Source organism: Lepidochelys olivacea (assembly GCF_965140295.1).
Source record: "Lepidochelys olivacea isolate rLepOli2 genome assembly, chromosome: 3".
Classification (NCBI taxonomy): Eukaryota; Metazoa; Chordata; order Testudines; family Cheloniidae; genus Lepidochelys; species Lepidochelys olivacea.
In genome coordinates this window covers 50084171-50101024 of record NC_140413.1, presented here as the reverse complement: position 1 = coordinate 50101024, position 16854 = coordinate 50084171, and the positions used below count along the sequence as shown (strand labels likewise).

The following is a 16854-nucleotide window of genomic DNA, read 5'->3' as shown; positions in this document are numbered from 1 at the left end:
TAGTCAACGTTCAGACCCCAAAAAAGAACAAAAAATAACAACGATAATAAATGCAGGATGAATTCAAAAGCACCTGGTGGTATGGATTTGACCTGTGGCCCACCTATTTATTGACTAGCCCTGTTCTAAGCCATTTAAGTCCTTATAGCTATACATACTGTGTGACATTCTTAGATAAAGCATTAACCCTGTAATGCCATCTTCCATAAGTCTATAAACTAATCAAAGACTACTTTTTGGGGTATATAGTGACCAACAGAAGCAAGGGGCTCACAATCTAGTTCTAAGCTGTTGTTGTTATTATGTATTAATTTATTTATTTATTAAAAAGAGAAGAACTCATCTTCTCTTCCCCCCTCCTTCTTTTTTCAATCTGAAATAGTCCGATTGGATCACTCACCCTGGTTGACACAGTCCTATTATCAGTGAATGACCTGTTTCATAAGTGTTTTGAATCAAACTCTATGAATTCAAAATTTTCAAGAAGAATCTCGAAACAATAACACATGAGCCAGAGAGACATTTTGAATATATTCTTGTAAATAAGTGCAATCCCTCAACTATGAACACATAGCAGGGAAGGTGTGGAAACACTATTTGCATTTGTCTTGCGGTATAGATGCCATGGTAGCTCAAGTTTCTCGGTCATGGTGGTTATAATGACTCCAGAACCCTTGGGATATGCTGACAGATTTACAGTCCATACTTTTACATTTGCTTCCTCTTTCTCTCACTCCACAACAGGATTAGTACACCCAGGGTGTTTGGTCATTTGGCTGATACAATTAGAATATTTTAAGTCAAAAGTAAAGGGAGCTACACCTAGACGCTGAGCAAAAGCAGACACAGGAGTGTTGAGAAAATGTCGTTTTTTGCAATTTAACTCGGGTTCAAATTGCCCCCGGGGATCTTTGTCCATGTATTAACATGTTTTGTTTACGAATAATTTTTTGGAGGGGGTGAATTACTATAAACTCTAGTTTACTTAATGTTCATCTCTAGTGACAATACATTCCGTTTTATTTACTCTTGCTGCAGCCACTTTAATCGCAGAGCCGCTTTCATTCTCGAAGGCGGGAGCTTTAGGGGCCGCTGTCAGGGAAGCGTCGCCTTCCCCTTCTTGCCCTGTGCGCCGCGGGGTATCTCCGGAGCGTTGTCCCTCCCGCTGTGCTCACGGGCCCCGGGACGCCGCGGGTTGGGCCCTGTTTAAGCAGCCGCGCGCGCCCTGCTCCTGACACGCCGCTCGCAGTCTCAAGGGAGTTGCTCTCGCCCAGGTAACAGCTCCCCAAGCCGCCTTCTCTTCCCCCTTCCTGGGCTCTGGGCTAAGCCCAGCTGGGCCAGGTGCCGCATCCCCTTGGCACCCGCAAAAAGTTCCTGGGAGAAGAGGGCGGCTGGGCTCAGTCAAACTTCCCCGTCCCTCCTGTGACTCGGCGCGGGGAGATGCGCGACTGTGGGACAAAAGGGCGGGGAGCGCTTTTGCTGCTGTAAATCCTTTCCCCGCCCCGCCCCCCCCCCCCCCGCTTGGACACCTACCACCCGGGCTCCCCCAGAGCCTAGCCCGCGGAGGGCAGGGGCTACCCAGGGCTTCAGAATCGTCCTATGTCGCGCTGCGGGTGTGAGGGAGTCTCGGGAAGCCTCGCTCGCTCCCCCTTCCTCCCCCCGCCGCCGCCGCCGCCGCCGCCGCCTTCTGGGTGCTGCGGCCCCAGCTCCTGGCCCAGGCGGCTCCGTCCTGCCCGCTGCTTCAGCACCTTGGCCAGCGAGCGCAGCCCCCGCACCTCGCCCGCCGCCCCGGCAGCGGGGGCCGGAGCCAGCAGCCGCTCACCGCCGCCTTGCGGGTCTCCGCCCTCCAGCGCGCAGCCACCAATGAGCGGGGTGGGGAGGTAGGCGCGGGTGGGGGGGGGGGGGGGCTTCTTCCCGCCTCTCTAGTTAAGGCCGCTGGGACCAGGCTGTACCTCAGTGGAAGGAGCAGAGGCACGCACGGAGCGCGCGGTGGCTGTGAGGGGCAGCGCAGGGCAGGGCATCCCGGTGGAGTTCAGGCCAGCTCCGTGCCGGCGGAGCGGAGAGAGCCCAGGTGCACAGAGCGGGGGGAGGGAATTAGGCAACAATAAGCAGTCGGCCAAGCCACCACGCCACTGCATCCGAGCAGCACCTAGGGCAGGCAGACGGTCCCAAGTGCAGAGCAGCAGCAGCGGTAGTATGGAGCAGGAGAAATATTTGCCCGAGCTGATGGCAGAGAAGGACAGCCTGGACCCGTCCTTTGTTCATGCAATGCGCCTCCTGGCTGAAGGTAAGACTTCGCTCCTCCTGGCGTGTGTCTCGCCTCTTTCACGCTGCCTTGCTGTGTTCTTAGCCAGGGGACGTGTGCTGCCATGTACAAGCAACCGGAATCCTGCGCCTCGCCTTGGACTCAGCCAAGGCATTCCGCGCCCTGGAGCAGGCATGCAGATGGCAACCCACCCGCCCCCCCCCCACTTTTTTTTTTTTTTGAGGGACCAAACCTTTCAGATGGGAGAGATACCAGCAAAGATTCTTGAGACTTGCTGTCGGGATGAGGAATGACTAATCGGCTTAGCCATCGCAGGCAGTGACATGAGCAAGAGAGTGCAGCGTTCACAGAAATGCCCACTTCTGAAGTGGGAAAGATGGGGGGTGGGGGGCATTTAAAGTAAATTGTGATCAGCACATTGCTAGTGAGAGAGTGTGTGTATAGAAACTATAGTCTGTATTTCTGCAGCTTTTCTCAAGTGCAGAGTTGCTCTTTAAGCTCGTCACTCACAGGTTTCTGTAGAAATATTGAACACTAGAAATCAGAATTTCATCGCTGACCATGAAACACTGTGGAAGATGTTATTCCCTCTCTTGTGTCTACTGTACATGGAAATAACCAACGACCAGTTGCTTTGCAAAGTATGGATTGTGTTTTATATGTTTGTTGTAGTAAGGCAGAGTACATTTATTATATAGGGAGATGCTTGTAGTAAGGCAGAGAACATTTATTATATAGGGAGATGCATGTTGTCCCCCGGCTTTATTAGCAATAGTTTTTTCAAGCTTGTTCAGGAATAGCTCCTGCTAGCTATTGTATGGAGTAACTTGTAACATTAATTTTGGCAAATTTCAGCTTTGAGAATTGTATTTGTATATATGAAGGTGTATATTTTATTTTTCAGTACTGGAAATGCCTGTCTTTTAATGATTTGTAATTAAAATGATTTATTTCATTTAGCAAATGAGGTATTGCAATTGGGTAGGTTCTTTAGGTAGGACTTTTATATGGTTCCTTATTTTATTTACACAAAGACAGATGCTAGGTTCTCATTAAACTCCTTACATCTTGTTTTCCATGTTTAAGTATCATGTTTCGGTTTATATGATAACAGCTAAATCCACTACTATATCTATAATGCAGCATTTTGTCAGTTGACTTTTCTGTTTTGTATGGCATATCAATTTCATGACATCATTTCACTAAGGACTAGATGCATTTCTCTTAGGTTTGTACTGTGATCTAAAGTATTGCCTTGACACAAATTGGTCTTCATTATATCATCAGTGCTTGTGATATAACTACATTTTCTGCATTTCAAGACAGCTAAATTACTTAATTAGGAAGACTTTAAAACTTTATCATTCTTACTACACTATGTAGTTAGTTATTGACTACAGGCCTTATTGAAGAGGACTTCAAGAACAGAAGTAGTACAATCAGTTAAACTCTCCTCATGCTCTTTATTTCTTTTTCTTGTATATATTGTTGATTCTTTAAAAGATGGTCTAAATTGGATACAAATGTAAAAGAGAAGTAGTGACAATGAAGCATAAATCAAGATTCTGTATCCAAATCTGAAATGAAACTAAGACAAAGAAACCTGTAATGAGCTTATTAAAATATTACATCACAAATGTAAACTACCCTAAAATCTAGGAAAGTGAATAATTTTCCAAAGTTCCATATGTCTTTAAGCAAATTCATAAGCATTTAGAACTTTTTATGCTAGCACTTAAAACAATTCTTAGGTCAGCAGCCTTCATATTGTCTTTTTAAATACATGGTTTACTGATTGAGAATAAAGTTACTGAATCTAGATTTTCATAGAGTACTTCTGTCTGATAATGGGAAGTCCAGTGTGTATAATGACACACATTTAATATACTTATAATACCTATCTTGCTGCTGCAGAAACAATCACAATAGTTTTTACAGCTGGTATACTCATTTGCAGATGATGAATCTAAATTCCTTATTGCTCAAAGGGGCATATTTCTTGCACCATGCAATTTGATCTTTTCCCAGCAGGGGGAAGTATCTACTGAAAGAGTGCATTTGAGAGAGAACACATGAAATGTATAATTGAAAGTGCAAAGCAGTCAAATAAAAAAGTGTCATTTCTGAGCTTGCAGTTCATGCAAAAGTTGCATTTCAGACAACTTTTGAGATTGAGTAAATTAATACTTTACTGGTTTCTTTTGAGTATAGCTGGGGTTAAGTGTACCTGAATATTTAAAAAGACAAAGGTAAGTTGTCTCTGGAAGCTGTAGAGACTGCTAATGTAGGATTCACAGCAGATACCTGATATTAACCTTCAAAACACTATCTGTCAAGTTTTCTAGAGATCCATTTTAGATTTTTACATAAAATGACTATTAAAACAGTTTAATTAAAGTATGAGAGCAACAGATAAAGCAGCAGGAACAAATGTACTTGTTACTACTGACTATAAAAGTGCCATAGATTTTCCTTTAGAAGGGAAGAATGTATAACAGACATAAATTCATCTGGATGCCTCACAGGTAGAACAACACTGGATCACTGTAAAAGGTTTCCTATACTACTGAGTTTCTATGGGATGTCTGTTTTGGAGCCATGGCCTCAGATTCTGGATTTTGATTGTGTGAAAATAATATATGAAAATCTTCATAGCAGCCAGCTACTCTTTTTAATTACTGTTTATCATGCTTCTTGATTGGCAATTGATTTCAATTAAATGCACAGTACTGTAATGTTCTCTCTTTTTTTTCCTTCAAAGTTAAGAGCCTGTAGCATTCACTCTGACTTGAAAGTGCTGTGATTTTTTGATGTCACTTGCTAACACCTGGATGTGAGAGTAGACAAGCTTCTGTGGAATCCTTAGAGAGGCATACAAGAGATAAACACTCCATAAATACAATTTCCATGTAAAGCAACTTATTGCATTATAATATCATTTTGTTTCTTCATCAACTTTTCTAAAGAACATTATACATCTTTTTGATTGTGTATAACTTATTTAAAATGTGATTATATATTCTCCCCTTAATGTCTTTTTCCATAAATAGAGAAGGGGTTCATGCATATGTAGTTAAAGTCTGGGGACAAGATAGTGTCAGTGCTAAGCACACACAAACTCCATTTAACTTAGCAAAGATTGATGGCAATCAGCATCCAACAGAATTAGAGAGTACTATTATTATGCTGCTGGAACCCCAACTATTGTGGTAGGCACTGCGATAAAAATAGTAAGAGACAATCCCTACATTAAAGAACTTACATTCTTAACAGACAGATGAAGTATTATCTCAATTTTGGAGTTGTGGCACAGAGCAATTAAATGACTTACTCAAAATCACACAGGAAATATGTAGCACTGTCTAGAATAGAACTGAGGTGTCCTAACTCCCAGTCCAGTGCATTCACCACAACACAGTCCTTCCTCAGGATCATTATCCTGCTCCTGTAGAGATGACACCTATATCAGACTGGAAATATGGCATACATTTTTAAGTGAGAATAATTAGCCATACATACAAGGAAAACAAATATTTAACAGTGGGCTTTGACTCTAGCAGAGAAAGGTATAACACAATCCAGTGGCTGGAAATTGAAGCTAGACAAATACAGATTGAAAACCAGGTGTAAATTTTCAACAGTGAGAATAATTAACCATCAAAACAATTTTGCAAGGGTCACAATGAACTTGCCATTACTGTCAACTTTTAAATCAAGATTGGATGTCTATAAAATGTATGCTCTAAGCATTATTTAGGGGCAGTTCTATGCTCCGTGTGATACAGAAGGTCCATTCTGGCCTTGGAATCTATGAATCGTGATCAGACTGTTGGAGATGGGGAAAATATTCACAAATGTTTTATTAGAAAAACTTGTGAAACATGAATATTCAGTTCTGTAATAATTTATTCAATATATTTCCCCAAAATTCAAATCATTTATTAAAATAATATCACCTAATCCGCTTTAAATACAGTGAAACCTATGCTAATTGTGGCTGCATACCCTGGTCTATCAGCCAGTAAAATCCAAGTCCCTGAGATAGAGTTTCTCTCTATTTATTATACTTGATTATGCAGCCACCTATTATAAAAGTCAGAATAATAACAGGCTCTTTGATGGCTCGTATTGGTAGATTGTACTGTAAATTGGTTGTAGTTTAACTTTTTTTTTACAGATAAATAAGATACTACTGCTTCTAGTAATGTGATATTCCCCATTAGTATATATGAATAGTTAATACTTGTTTTAAACAAGTAATATCTTACCTACCAATAAAACAGTAAGAAAACTTTTTGAGCTGTACCCTGCACCTTCCATATATAATATTTGTTTGTATGCCAGTAGCACCAGGGCCCCATTGTGACAGGTGCTGCACAGACTCTAAGTGAGCACATGATGTGATGTATGTGTTTTTTTTTAAAAAACTTTTTGCATGAGTATAAACAAACATGAAGATGATTAAAATATCTATGAATATGTATGAAAACATGCTTGTGTGATTCATGATGTGTAAATGTAGGTGACCTATAGCAACATACAAGCTACTAAATCATCTTTTGCTTTTTAAAAAACTTCTGTCTTACAACAGTATTATCATTATTTTTAGTAAGAGATTGTCAGCAACTGGACACTCAGTCAGACCATCAGTGTAGAGACAAATAAAAATTGCCTGGAGATAACTCAAATATTGCATGGGCTATGCATGTGTGATTGTGTAAATGTCTTGCAAGATGTGATGTAAAAGACACTTGCATGCTCACCTGTAGCACAAAGAGTACAAAGACCCAAGGGAAGAAAATCCAGTCCAAACAAAAATACCTGCCCCCATTGGAAATTTCTCTCTATATCTAGAATGATAGTTCTGTATTTCATGGCAATACAGTTAGCCTCGGATTTTCAAATGATGCCCTGAAGCCAGTGGGGATAAAACAATTTACACTACATGAAGATCTGGCTGTGATGCTTCTCAGGGCTACGCAAAGCTGTGAGGCACTTCACTGCAACCTGCCCTTTGTCTGAGTGTTCTTGTCTATGTCTGCTGTTGGTCAGTTCCACGACTCCATCAGCCATGAGTATCAGAAGCACTGCCCTCTCAGCCTGCCCAAGCCCCACCTCTCCACAGGTTAGTGATAGGCATGTTCCAGCCTTCCACACATCTCTCTGAAGTGTCCAGCCCCTGTTCCACTGGACACTCACAGTTTCGCTGCTCCCAAAGAAACCGTGCACTCCAGATTACCAATTCCATCTCAGATCTTTGCTCAGCTAAACACACAGCACTTAGATATGTTTATAGTGAAAACAAGCAACAATTTATTTAATAAAGCAGAGCAATTCAAATGATAGCAAGTAGAAATATTGGAAAAAATGGTTACATAGAGAAAAAAAATCATAACCTATGTTCTAGAACGTAGACTTATTTAACTATGTACTTACATGATTTATGAACCAGAGCTCACCTAAAAGTCCTTCCAGCATTTTTCAGCCAAGTCTAGCTCTATTCCTATTTTTCATGAGACAAAGATGCTGCCAGCTTGTCCCCTAGGTGTACAATCCTATGAGTCTCTTTGCAACCCCAGAGATATCAACACAATCCTTTGATATTTATTGATAAACCATACATCCTCCTGCTGTGTGTTTCTTCCCGTAGATTTCATGATCTCTTATTGATTTTGCCATCTTGCTTAGTTGTAACTCCATATGAAAATAGACTTAGATTGTGAGACACACAATACACAATGACCAGTAAGTGATATAAACATCTGTTACCCTCCTCCCACCCTGGCTGAATGGAACTTGTCAGAGGCATGTCACTTCCTGGTGATCTGTCTTTAACTTCAAGGATTTAAGAACATCATTTCCAGTATAGAGGCATAACTTATTAAATATTATCTATTCATACATTTTACAATGATTATGATGACCAGTGGGCTCTTGGCTCTTGGTAGAGATTTTACATGCCACCCTGGGGCGAATTATTGTGCACGTAGGTGATCCAAGGGTTACCTGTAAAATTCTATGCCAGTTGGCACTAAGTGGTTCCTGAGTTACACTGACCTTCATATAAGTCTCAGTGTAGGCCCATGCCTGCAAATTGTTCCAGTGGAGCAGACCCTGAGCTTGCCCAGAGCCCGATTCAAATAAATTGGGCTCCATATAGGCTCACTCTCATTGAGCTGTTTGGACGACCAGGGCCATCCATTCAACAGTTATGAAGTCATACAGCCTCCACATACCTTGAGCCTTACTACTATCATTGACACAAGCCTGCAGTAATTGCTGTAGCCAGCATCACAATTATTGGCTCAGTATATTTGCATTTTGCCTCCTACTAGATTAATGTATTGGGTCTACTGTACAACTAACAGTATTTTATTTTGAGACCCCTGGAAATTAATTTGCTTTTTATATAACAAGGTGGTTTGGATCATTAATATATATTTCTAATATGAATCTTGGAGCAATAATAAGGTCACTGCATGCAAATTACTTTCCCTTGTAATGTCTAATGACATGAAGATCATATCTTTATCGAAGATGTGAAATATTATTGGTTAATTTTGTGATTTACTTTAGTTAGGCCTCAGACACTTCTGTAATTTTTATTTAGTAGCGTATAATAAGCTTTTAGCCAAATGATATCTGCAGTCTTAGCAGCTGTCAGGATTCCTTCCCCACTCTGAACTCTAGGGTACAGATGTGGGGACCCCCATAAAATACCCCCTAAGCTTATTCTTTCCAGCTTAGGTTAAAAACTTCCCCAAGGTACAAACTTTACCTTGTCCTTGAACCGTATGCTGCCACCACAAGCGTTTTAAACAAAGAACAGGGAAAGAGACCACTTGGAGACATCTTCCCCCAAAATATCCCCCCCCCCCAAGCCCTACACTCCCCCTTTTCTGGGGAGGCTTGAAAATAATATCCTAACCAATTTGTTACAAAATCATCAAAGACCCAAACCCCTGGACCTTGGAACAATGGAAAAATCAATCAGGTTCTTAAAAGAAGGGTTTTATTTAAAAAAAAAAAAAGGTAAAAATCATCTCTGTAAAATCAGGATGGAAAATACTTTACAGGGTATTCAGATTCAAAACACAGAGGATTCCCCTCTGGGCAAAACCTTAAAGTTACAGAAAACAGGACTAAATCTCCCTCTCAACACAGGGAAAATTCACATAAAACAAACGATAAACTAATCAGCCTTGCCTGGCTTACCTATACTGGTTGCAATATTGCAGACTTGGATTAGGATGTGTTGGAGAAGGTGAATTTCTGTCTGGCCTCTCTCAGTCCCAAGAGAGAACAACAATGTAAACAAAGAGCACAAAACAAAAGCCTTCCTTACCCCAAGATTTCAAAGTATCTTGTCCCCCTTATTGTTCCTTTGGGTCAGGTGCCAGCCAGGTTAGCTGAGCTTCTTAACCCTTCACAGGTAACAGGATGTTGCCTCTGGCCAGGAGGGATTTTATAGCACTGTATACAGAAAGGTGGTTACCTTTCCCTTTATATTTATGACAGCAGCAGTGAGAGTTTATTAGTTCACATTGTCTAAATATAGTTTTAAATTAAAATGAAATCAATATAAATGTTAAAGCAAACTCATACATTAATATAATCTACAGTCACTTTTTCTGCTGTTGTGCTCCTTGTTTTTTGTGTTTTGTGTGTGTGATTTTTTTATTTTTATGTTTTTTTGCTGATGTTTACATCAGATGAGAGGATATCTGAGTTGACAAAGAAGGAAGTTTGTATTAATCATCATTTACTTTGTTGCCCCTGGAAATAAAGTAAATAATTAAAAAAATTAACTTGAGAAACCATGCAAATTATCCTTAGCATTTTAAAAGTTTTGTGTTCATTGCAAACAATGATTTTAGGTCAGTCTTTAACATTTTGCCTAAGTTCATGATTGATCTACATTTTTGTTTTTATTAAATGAAAAGAAACAAGTGGAGGTAGTGCAAGTTAAATAATATTATTATATATTATTTCTAAAGTGTAGTAATGTGCTAGGCATTATGGGCCTGATCCAAAGCCCAGTGAAGTCAGTGGGAGTTTTTCCTTCATAGCCTTTAATGGTTTATGAATCAATTACTATATACATATCCTGTGCTATTGGCTGAGAAAATTAAATATAATGGTTAGAATAATAAACAAGGAAAAGGTAAGTACTTTTATACTGTAGCATGGTTTTTTTAATGGGATATATCAGTTGGACTACTTAGCTATTCAAAACAGGATGAACATTACCAAACATTGCATACTCAAAAGTTTAACAGTTTCAGAAATTATCTTTGTCTTTTACTATATGATGCAAGGAGTGCCCTGAACATAAGTCACTTTAGGGAGTACTAAACAGACTAAAACCGTTAAAGAATGACACAGGTGAAGCTGCCTCTGAAAGGGTTTATATGGACTCTGAAAAAGTTGTTAGGCCAATTTTTATGTCTATCTTTAAAAAAAAAAGTGAGAAAAAAATTGACCAAAAATAACCGCTTCCTTTGAGGTCAGAAGCAGTTTAGAACAATTTGATCTCTGTTCTTAGAAAATATGTACTTTGAAACAGAGTAAATTGTCTTTATAAAGAGAGGAAAATATAGGTGTAATACCTATAGGCTAGATTCTGATACTCTTACACTGAGTAGTGCTTGATTTTGTGAGTTGTTCTATTTGAAATTAGTTAGACTACTCGAAGAATAGGGTGCAACTGAGCTTGAGTAAAGGTATCAGAAATTCTTGAGTTGTGAATGCATTCTCCCTTTGGGCAATACATAGCCTACATATATGGGATCACAGAATTTGCTGTACCAAATCAGGCCATTCATTGGTCCATATAGTCTAGTATTTCACTTCCAGCAGTGACCAACACTTGCTCCTGAAGAAAGCTGGAACTCACACATATAAGTTAATGCACTCAGCCACACCTGTAGTGCTGTAAATGGAATACAACAATTCCTTCCTTACACCAGAGGGCATAAATTTAGGGCTTGAGGCAAAGGATGTGTTGATTTTTATGTTACAATGCATAAACATGGAATTGTTGGATAATTTCATGACTAATCTTTATTAAAATGCAAACACAGTATGTGAGATTTGTACTCCCAGCAGCGGTACCCTAGGTTGAGCATACTGACTGGGTAAAATACTATTTTTAAAAAATATAACAGCCATTATATTGAAATGAAATGAAATTATCCCAACCGCAGTCCAGAGGAAGGCTAAGTCTTCTGCACAAAGTGAGTGATTTTTAATTGTATTCATTTTCAAAGCTCATTCCCTCTCCCTCAGTTAATGGCACTAATAGGGGGAAGAGTTTAGTGCTTTCCCTTAACACTCTTCATCTACTCATTCATTTTGTAGAGATATGAAAAGTAAAAACTTTTTTGAAAGAAGAGAAAGGAATGGGAGGGGACTTACTAAAGTGTGTATAATGTAAACTATTAGTGTATTATAAGGACTAATCATACCTAAACAACATTGGAATTGAAAGAAGAAAAAGGAGCACAAGGAGACACATTTCAGTGTATACATTCATCCTTCTTCCTTATCCCTGACCTCTTTTCATCCTTTGGATTGGGCATATCCCATGGAGACCATATAAGAGTGAGTGAGGAGGTAGTTAGCTTTAAGGCCTAAGGGTGTGGAATATAGTGTAGCCACCAGGGAGCAGAACTGATTCTAGAATGCATTCCTCAGGAGGCTGCATATATCATGGGGCTTTGTGGTCTGGGCAGACAAACTGGGAGTTTCAAATCAAGTTTGAATTGCATAGTACAGGGAGGGGCCTAGACTGGATCCTTCATAATACTAAACACCTTGGTCAAATCCCCTTTAACTCTTCTACCATAAATTCCAGACAAAATAATCCTAGATATTACCATGTCCTTTAAATCAGAGAACCATAGGACTAGAAGGGACCTTGAGAGGTCTTCAAGTCCAGTCTCCTGCTCTCAATGCAGTACTAAGTATTTTCTAGAACATCCCTGAGAAGTGTTTGTCTAACCTGCTCCTAAAAATCTCTAGGCAATTTATTCCAGTACTTAACCACCCTGACAGTGAGGAAGTTTTTCCTAATGGCCAGCCTAAACTGTCCTTGCTGCAGCTTAAGCCCACTGCTTCTTGACCTATCCTCGGAGGTTAAAGAGAACAATTTTTCTCCCTCCTCCTTGTAAAACCCTTTTTATGTACTTGAAACTATTATGTCTCCCCTCAGTTTTCTCTTGTCCAGACTAAACGAACCCAATTTTTTCAATCTTCCTCATAGGTCATGTTTTCTAGACCTTTAATCATTTTTGTTGCTCTTCTCTGGACTTTCTCCATAGCCATCAGTGGCTATTAACCAGGATGATCAGGTGTGCAACCCCTTGCTCTTGGTGTCCCTACCCCTCTGATTTCCAGATGCTGGGACTGGACCACAGGGAATGGGTCACGTGATAATTGCCCTGTTCTATTCATTAACTCTGAAGCATTTGGCATTGGCCACTGTCGGAAGACAGGATCCTGGGCTAGAAGGACCACTGGTCTCACCCAGTATGGCTGTTCTTACATTCCTATGGTGAAATACCAGTACCAAATAGCAGTACCAAACTGTTTTAAATGACGACTTGCCTTTCTGCATTCCCTTTTGACATTTTGGGTGCTAAATAAATTATGATAAAGCTAAGGATAATTTTAACAGGTGTTTCTCCATCTCAATCTCTCTGCAACTTTTCAGCATGAAAGAGAGGAATAATGTTGGATACATAATATCTATTTTTCTGATATATGTACAGCACAAAAGAACTACCAAGCAATCTAGGGCCCCCAAATTTTATGCAATTGTCTCCCCTGTGTTGGTATTTAACTTATTAGGGGTTATTAAAACACATTTTTAAAATGGAAAGGCATATCCTCCTGATGGTTTGTGTCTGGATTTAGGCATATATGTGCAATGTGTGTGCAGATGCTCATGTACCTTTTTGTGTTCAAAGGCTCTTGGCAATTATTCTTGTCCTTCCGTGATCAGATTTTTTTTCCCTTCTCTTCCCCACTCTGATTTTCACTGCAATGTTTTGATGGTATTCAGATAGGCTGTTACTACTGCAAAGTGACCCTGTGTTTTGCATTTTTTGATTCAGTTTTGTTTTGTGGTACTTCTTCTGAATTATTGTTAATATTAGTGTTTGGAGTTTTTTGCCTACTTCCTTCAGCTTGTATAAATCCAGATTTTGGAGCAATTTGCAGAAACTGCCTGTGAGGAATAAATTAGTGATCTATGGGAAAAGAACAAGGAGCTCTGAAGGTTACAATGAAAAATGTCAACAAGGAAAGTGAACAAAGAGACATGCAGGCTATACTTTTCAGAGTAGCAGCCGTGTTAGTCTGTATTCGCAAAAAGAAAAGGAGTACTTGTGGCACCTTAGAGACTAACAAATTTATTTGAGCATAAGCTTTCATGAGCTACAGCTCTCTTCATCGGATGCTATACTTTGTGTCCCTAGTTCCCCTTCCAGAAGAATTAAATTGCCAAGTAGACCATGGTATGGTAGTGTGTACACCCAATACCAATCTGTGGCACTACAAAACATCTATTGCACAGTTAAAAACACTGTTATTGCTTAAAGAGTACAAGTCATCTGAAATAATGTGCCTGGAGTAGACAGCAGAAGAGTGAGATTCTGGCTGTTTTTTCATTCTTACCCAAGTTAAAAGAAAGCACATTTCTACAGTTAACCATTTGTACTGTTAACTCAAGTAGAAAGTTCCTGCAGTAAGAGAGGAAAGAGAAATCTAATTAGAGAAAAAGCAGAGAGGAATGAGTTTGAAATACACCCAGGACAATGAGTTTAATGTGATTCTGCAGCTATATCAAACCCAACAAAATCTAGAGCTGGAGATGGAAATGAATTGCAAACCAGCAGCAATGCTCCCTGGTTTCTTCCTTCTTCTTGATCTACTCCTCTCCCTATTTCTCAGAACCTTTAGTTATTTGGAAGATATTTTACTAGGTACCAGTAACAAATATATTTAAAGGGTGTGTGTGTGGGGAAAGGAACAGAAAAAGGAAGGAGACGGGAGATAAAAAATGAAGGAGAATGCAAGGGTGAGAGAGGAGGAATTAATATAAAAAAAAGAGGATGGAGATAATGACTCAAAGAAGGAGGTGGAGAGAAAGCTAAGGGAGAATTGAATACGAAGTGCAGGGAATTAGACAAATCGCAATTTAAGAGGTGTAATAGATTCACTCACCCCCACTCACTCACCTTAGGAAACTGATGAAAGCCAGACATTTTCAACCTTTCCATTATTTTATTTTGAAAGTTTAATAGGGAGTTCTGAAATCTTACAATTAAGTTTTGATTAATTAAAATGAATAGATAAAAGCAGCTGCTAAGAATTTAAAATCAACTGTATTTATTTTAATATAAAATAAGGAAAGAAGGTTCAAAATTCTATTTTAACCTTCTGCAAACATTCCATGAACAATTATGAATTTGAAGTTAGTGTATTTGTCTGTGAGTTAGGGGACATGTTATAGGTATCTGTGCTGTGCATATATATACTTATAATTGAACAATAATTACTTACACACACACACACAAACACACACTTCCCACCATAAAGATGCTGCCAAATCTGTACAAATCAGCCACAGAAATCTCTCCCTTGCAACAGAAGTTATAAACCTTTTGAAATATTATGGTTAAACAGGTGACCGTCACTATATTTGGGTATTATAGTTTAAAAGCTATTACCGAAGCACTGATTTGCTTTTTATTTAAATTCCTTTAATGTGTAAATTTGAATTCCTGAATCTTCATTCTAGCTTTTAGTTACACAGTTTGAGATTAGTTCTTTTTTTCTCTTAATGAACCCTTTCAATTTTGCATGAGACTATATCAGTATTATGAACAAAGTGACTTGGGAAGGACCTTTTTTCATTTATTTATATCAATAAACGTCATGGAGAGCTGCAGAGACTGGAACAAGTCAGTCATAGAAGAAGATCAGGTGACTGGGTAGTGTATTCCAAGGGGACAAGGGAACCAGGTGACTGGAAAGAATGCACAGAGGAGTAGTGTGGGAGGTAGGAACAGAACCTTTGTTAGAGGGAGAAAAATGAAAATTAAAATGATGTTGTGATTTCCTTTTTCCAAAAACAGCATAACACTTATTGTATTAAAGACAGCACATGATACTAAATTCTCTCCAATTATTACGTTTTCCATATAAACAGTTGTTGTATTTGCTACATTTGTTGTATGTTTACAGGAGGTCTGTTAAATGGCAAATGGGAAGGTTGGAGATCCTCAAGACCATCTCTCTAGTAAGGCATGGTGTAGACTATGTAAAAGTCATCTCTGCAGGCTATACTTTTTGTCCATATTCATATTCCTAATGTGGGACTGGATGATTTTAGATGACAGAGCTGATACCATATTAAAATAGAATATAAATGGATACATTCCAAAGGCCTGATTCAGTGCCTTGGTTGTACAGTATGGTGTTGAGTATGAGCGCCATCAAATCTGATCCCTCATAAGAACTCCGTGAACTTGGCACTTCCTATGTCCATAAGAGTGGATCTTACCAGGTCTTTGAACATTGTGCCTCTTGGTTAAAGATAAAACTTATAAACATTTTGATCTGTCCTATGAATTAGAGAGTTGCTATTATTCTAACTAAAATGCTCAAACTACCATCACAATAGGCACTACCTTTCTGGCAGCCTCCGCAGAGAACTCAAGGAGTGATTGAGGTTGAAAATTCAACTATTCTATCTCATCTATGGTGTAAGGGTCATTCCAGAAAAGGAATCAGACATGTTGAAAACACCTTGGAAAGCATGTCCAGTTGTTGTATGTTCTATGGCTAAACAGTGAATTACAGTCTCCAGTGTTCAAGATGGTACATTTTCATATATAGCTAACTTACTTATATATTTTTAAAAATGACTTATATATTATCCACAAATTATATTAGTTTCTAAGCTGCACATTTGCCAAAAATCCATTTCAAACTGTAAAAGGAAATTAACTGAAAAGAGGTAACAAAATGACTCTCATTTGAGAATTCTGAGGGTGTCAGACTGGTTTGATTCACTATCAGAACTTGAATCTCATTAGTGATATGAATAGTAAAATATTGATATAATTGAAATGAGACTGCTAAATGGGGCATTTAAAATTAGAATAAAGATTAATTTTCTCATTTATTTTATACAATAAATACAGTGATTAAAAAATTAAATATTGTAAAACATTTTAAAGCAAGGTCACCATTTATTTATTTCAGGGTTTTTTGGCTGGTTTGAAGATATTTTACCATTTACACTAGTGTCCTGTAAAAGGCAGGACAGGAGAATCAACCTGAATATTGTAGGTAAAGGTATATATTGATCACAGAATCACAGAAATGTACGTCTGGAAGGGACCTTGAGCAATCATCAAATCTAGTTCCCTGCACTGAGGCAGGACCACCTTGACAGGTGTTTGTCAAACCTATTCTTAAAAATCTCCAGTGATGATGATTCCACAACCTCCCTTAGAAGTCTATTCTAGATCTTTCAGAATCACTGCTTCCTAGGACCGAGTCTCCCATCCTGTAAA

General features: G+C 39.1%; 1 protein-coding gene across 3 annotated transcripts in view; it reads left to right on the top strand.

Annotated features, from left to right (window-relative positions):
• Nucleotides 1-1938: 1938 nt before the first annotated feature.
• The window catches only part of KHDRBS2 (KH RNA binding domain containing, signal transduction associated 2), a 628896-nt gene continuing 613980 nt past the window's right edge, over nucleotides 1939-16854 (top strand). For all 3 annotated transcript variants that reach the window (XR_014711102.1, XM_084624771.1, XM_084624770.1), the window contains exon 1: nucleotides 1939-2287. Coding sequence is in view for 2 of the 3 variants with exons in the window: in XM_084624771.1 (XP_084480897.1) it covers nucleotides 2197-2287 (91 nt within the window). In the remaining variant the exon portion in view is untranslated. The remainder of the gene's footprint in view (nucleotides 2288-16854) is intronic.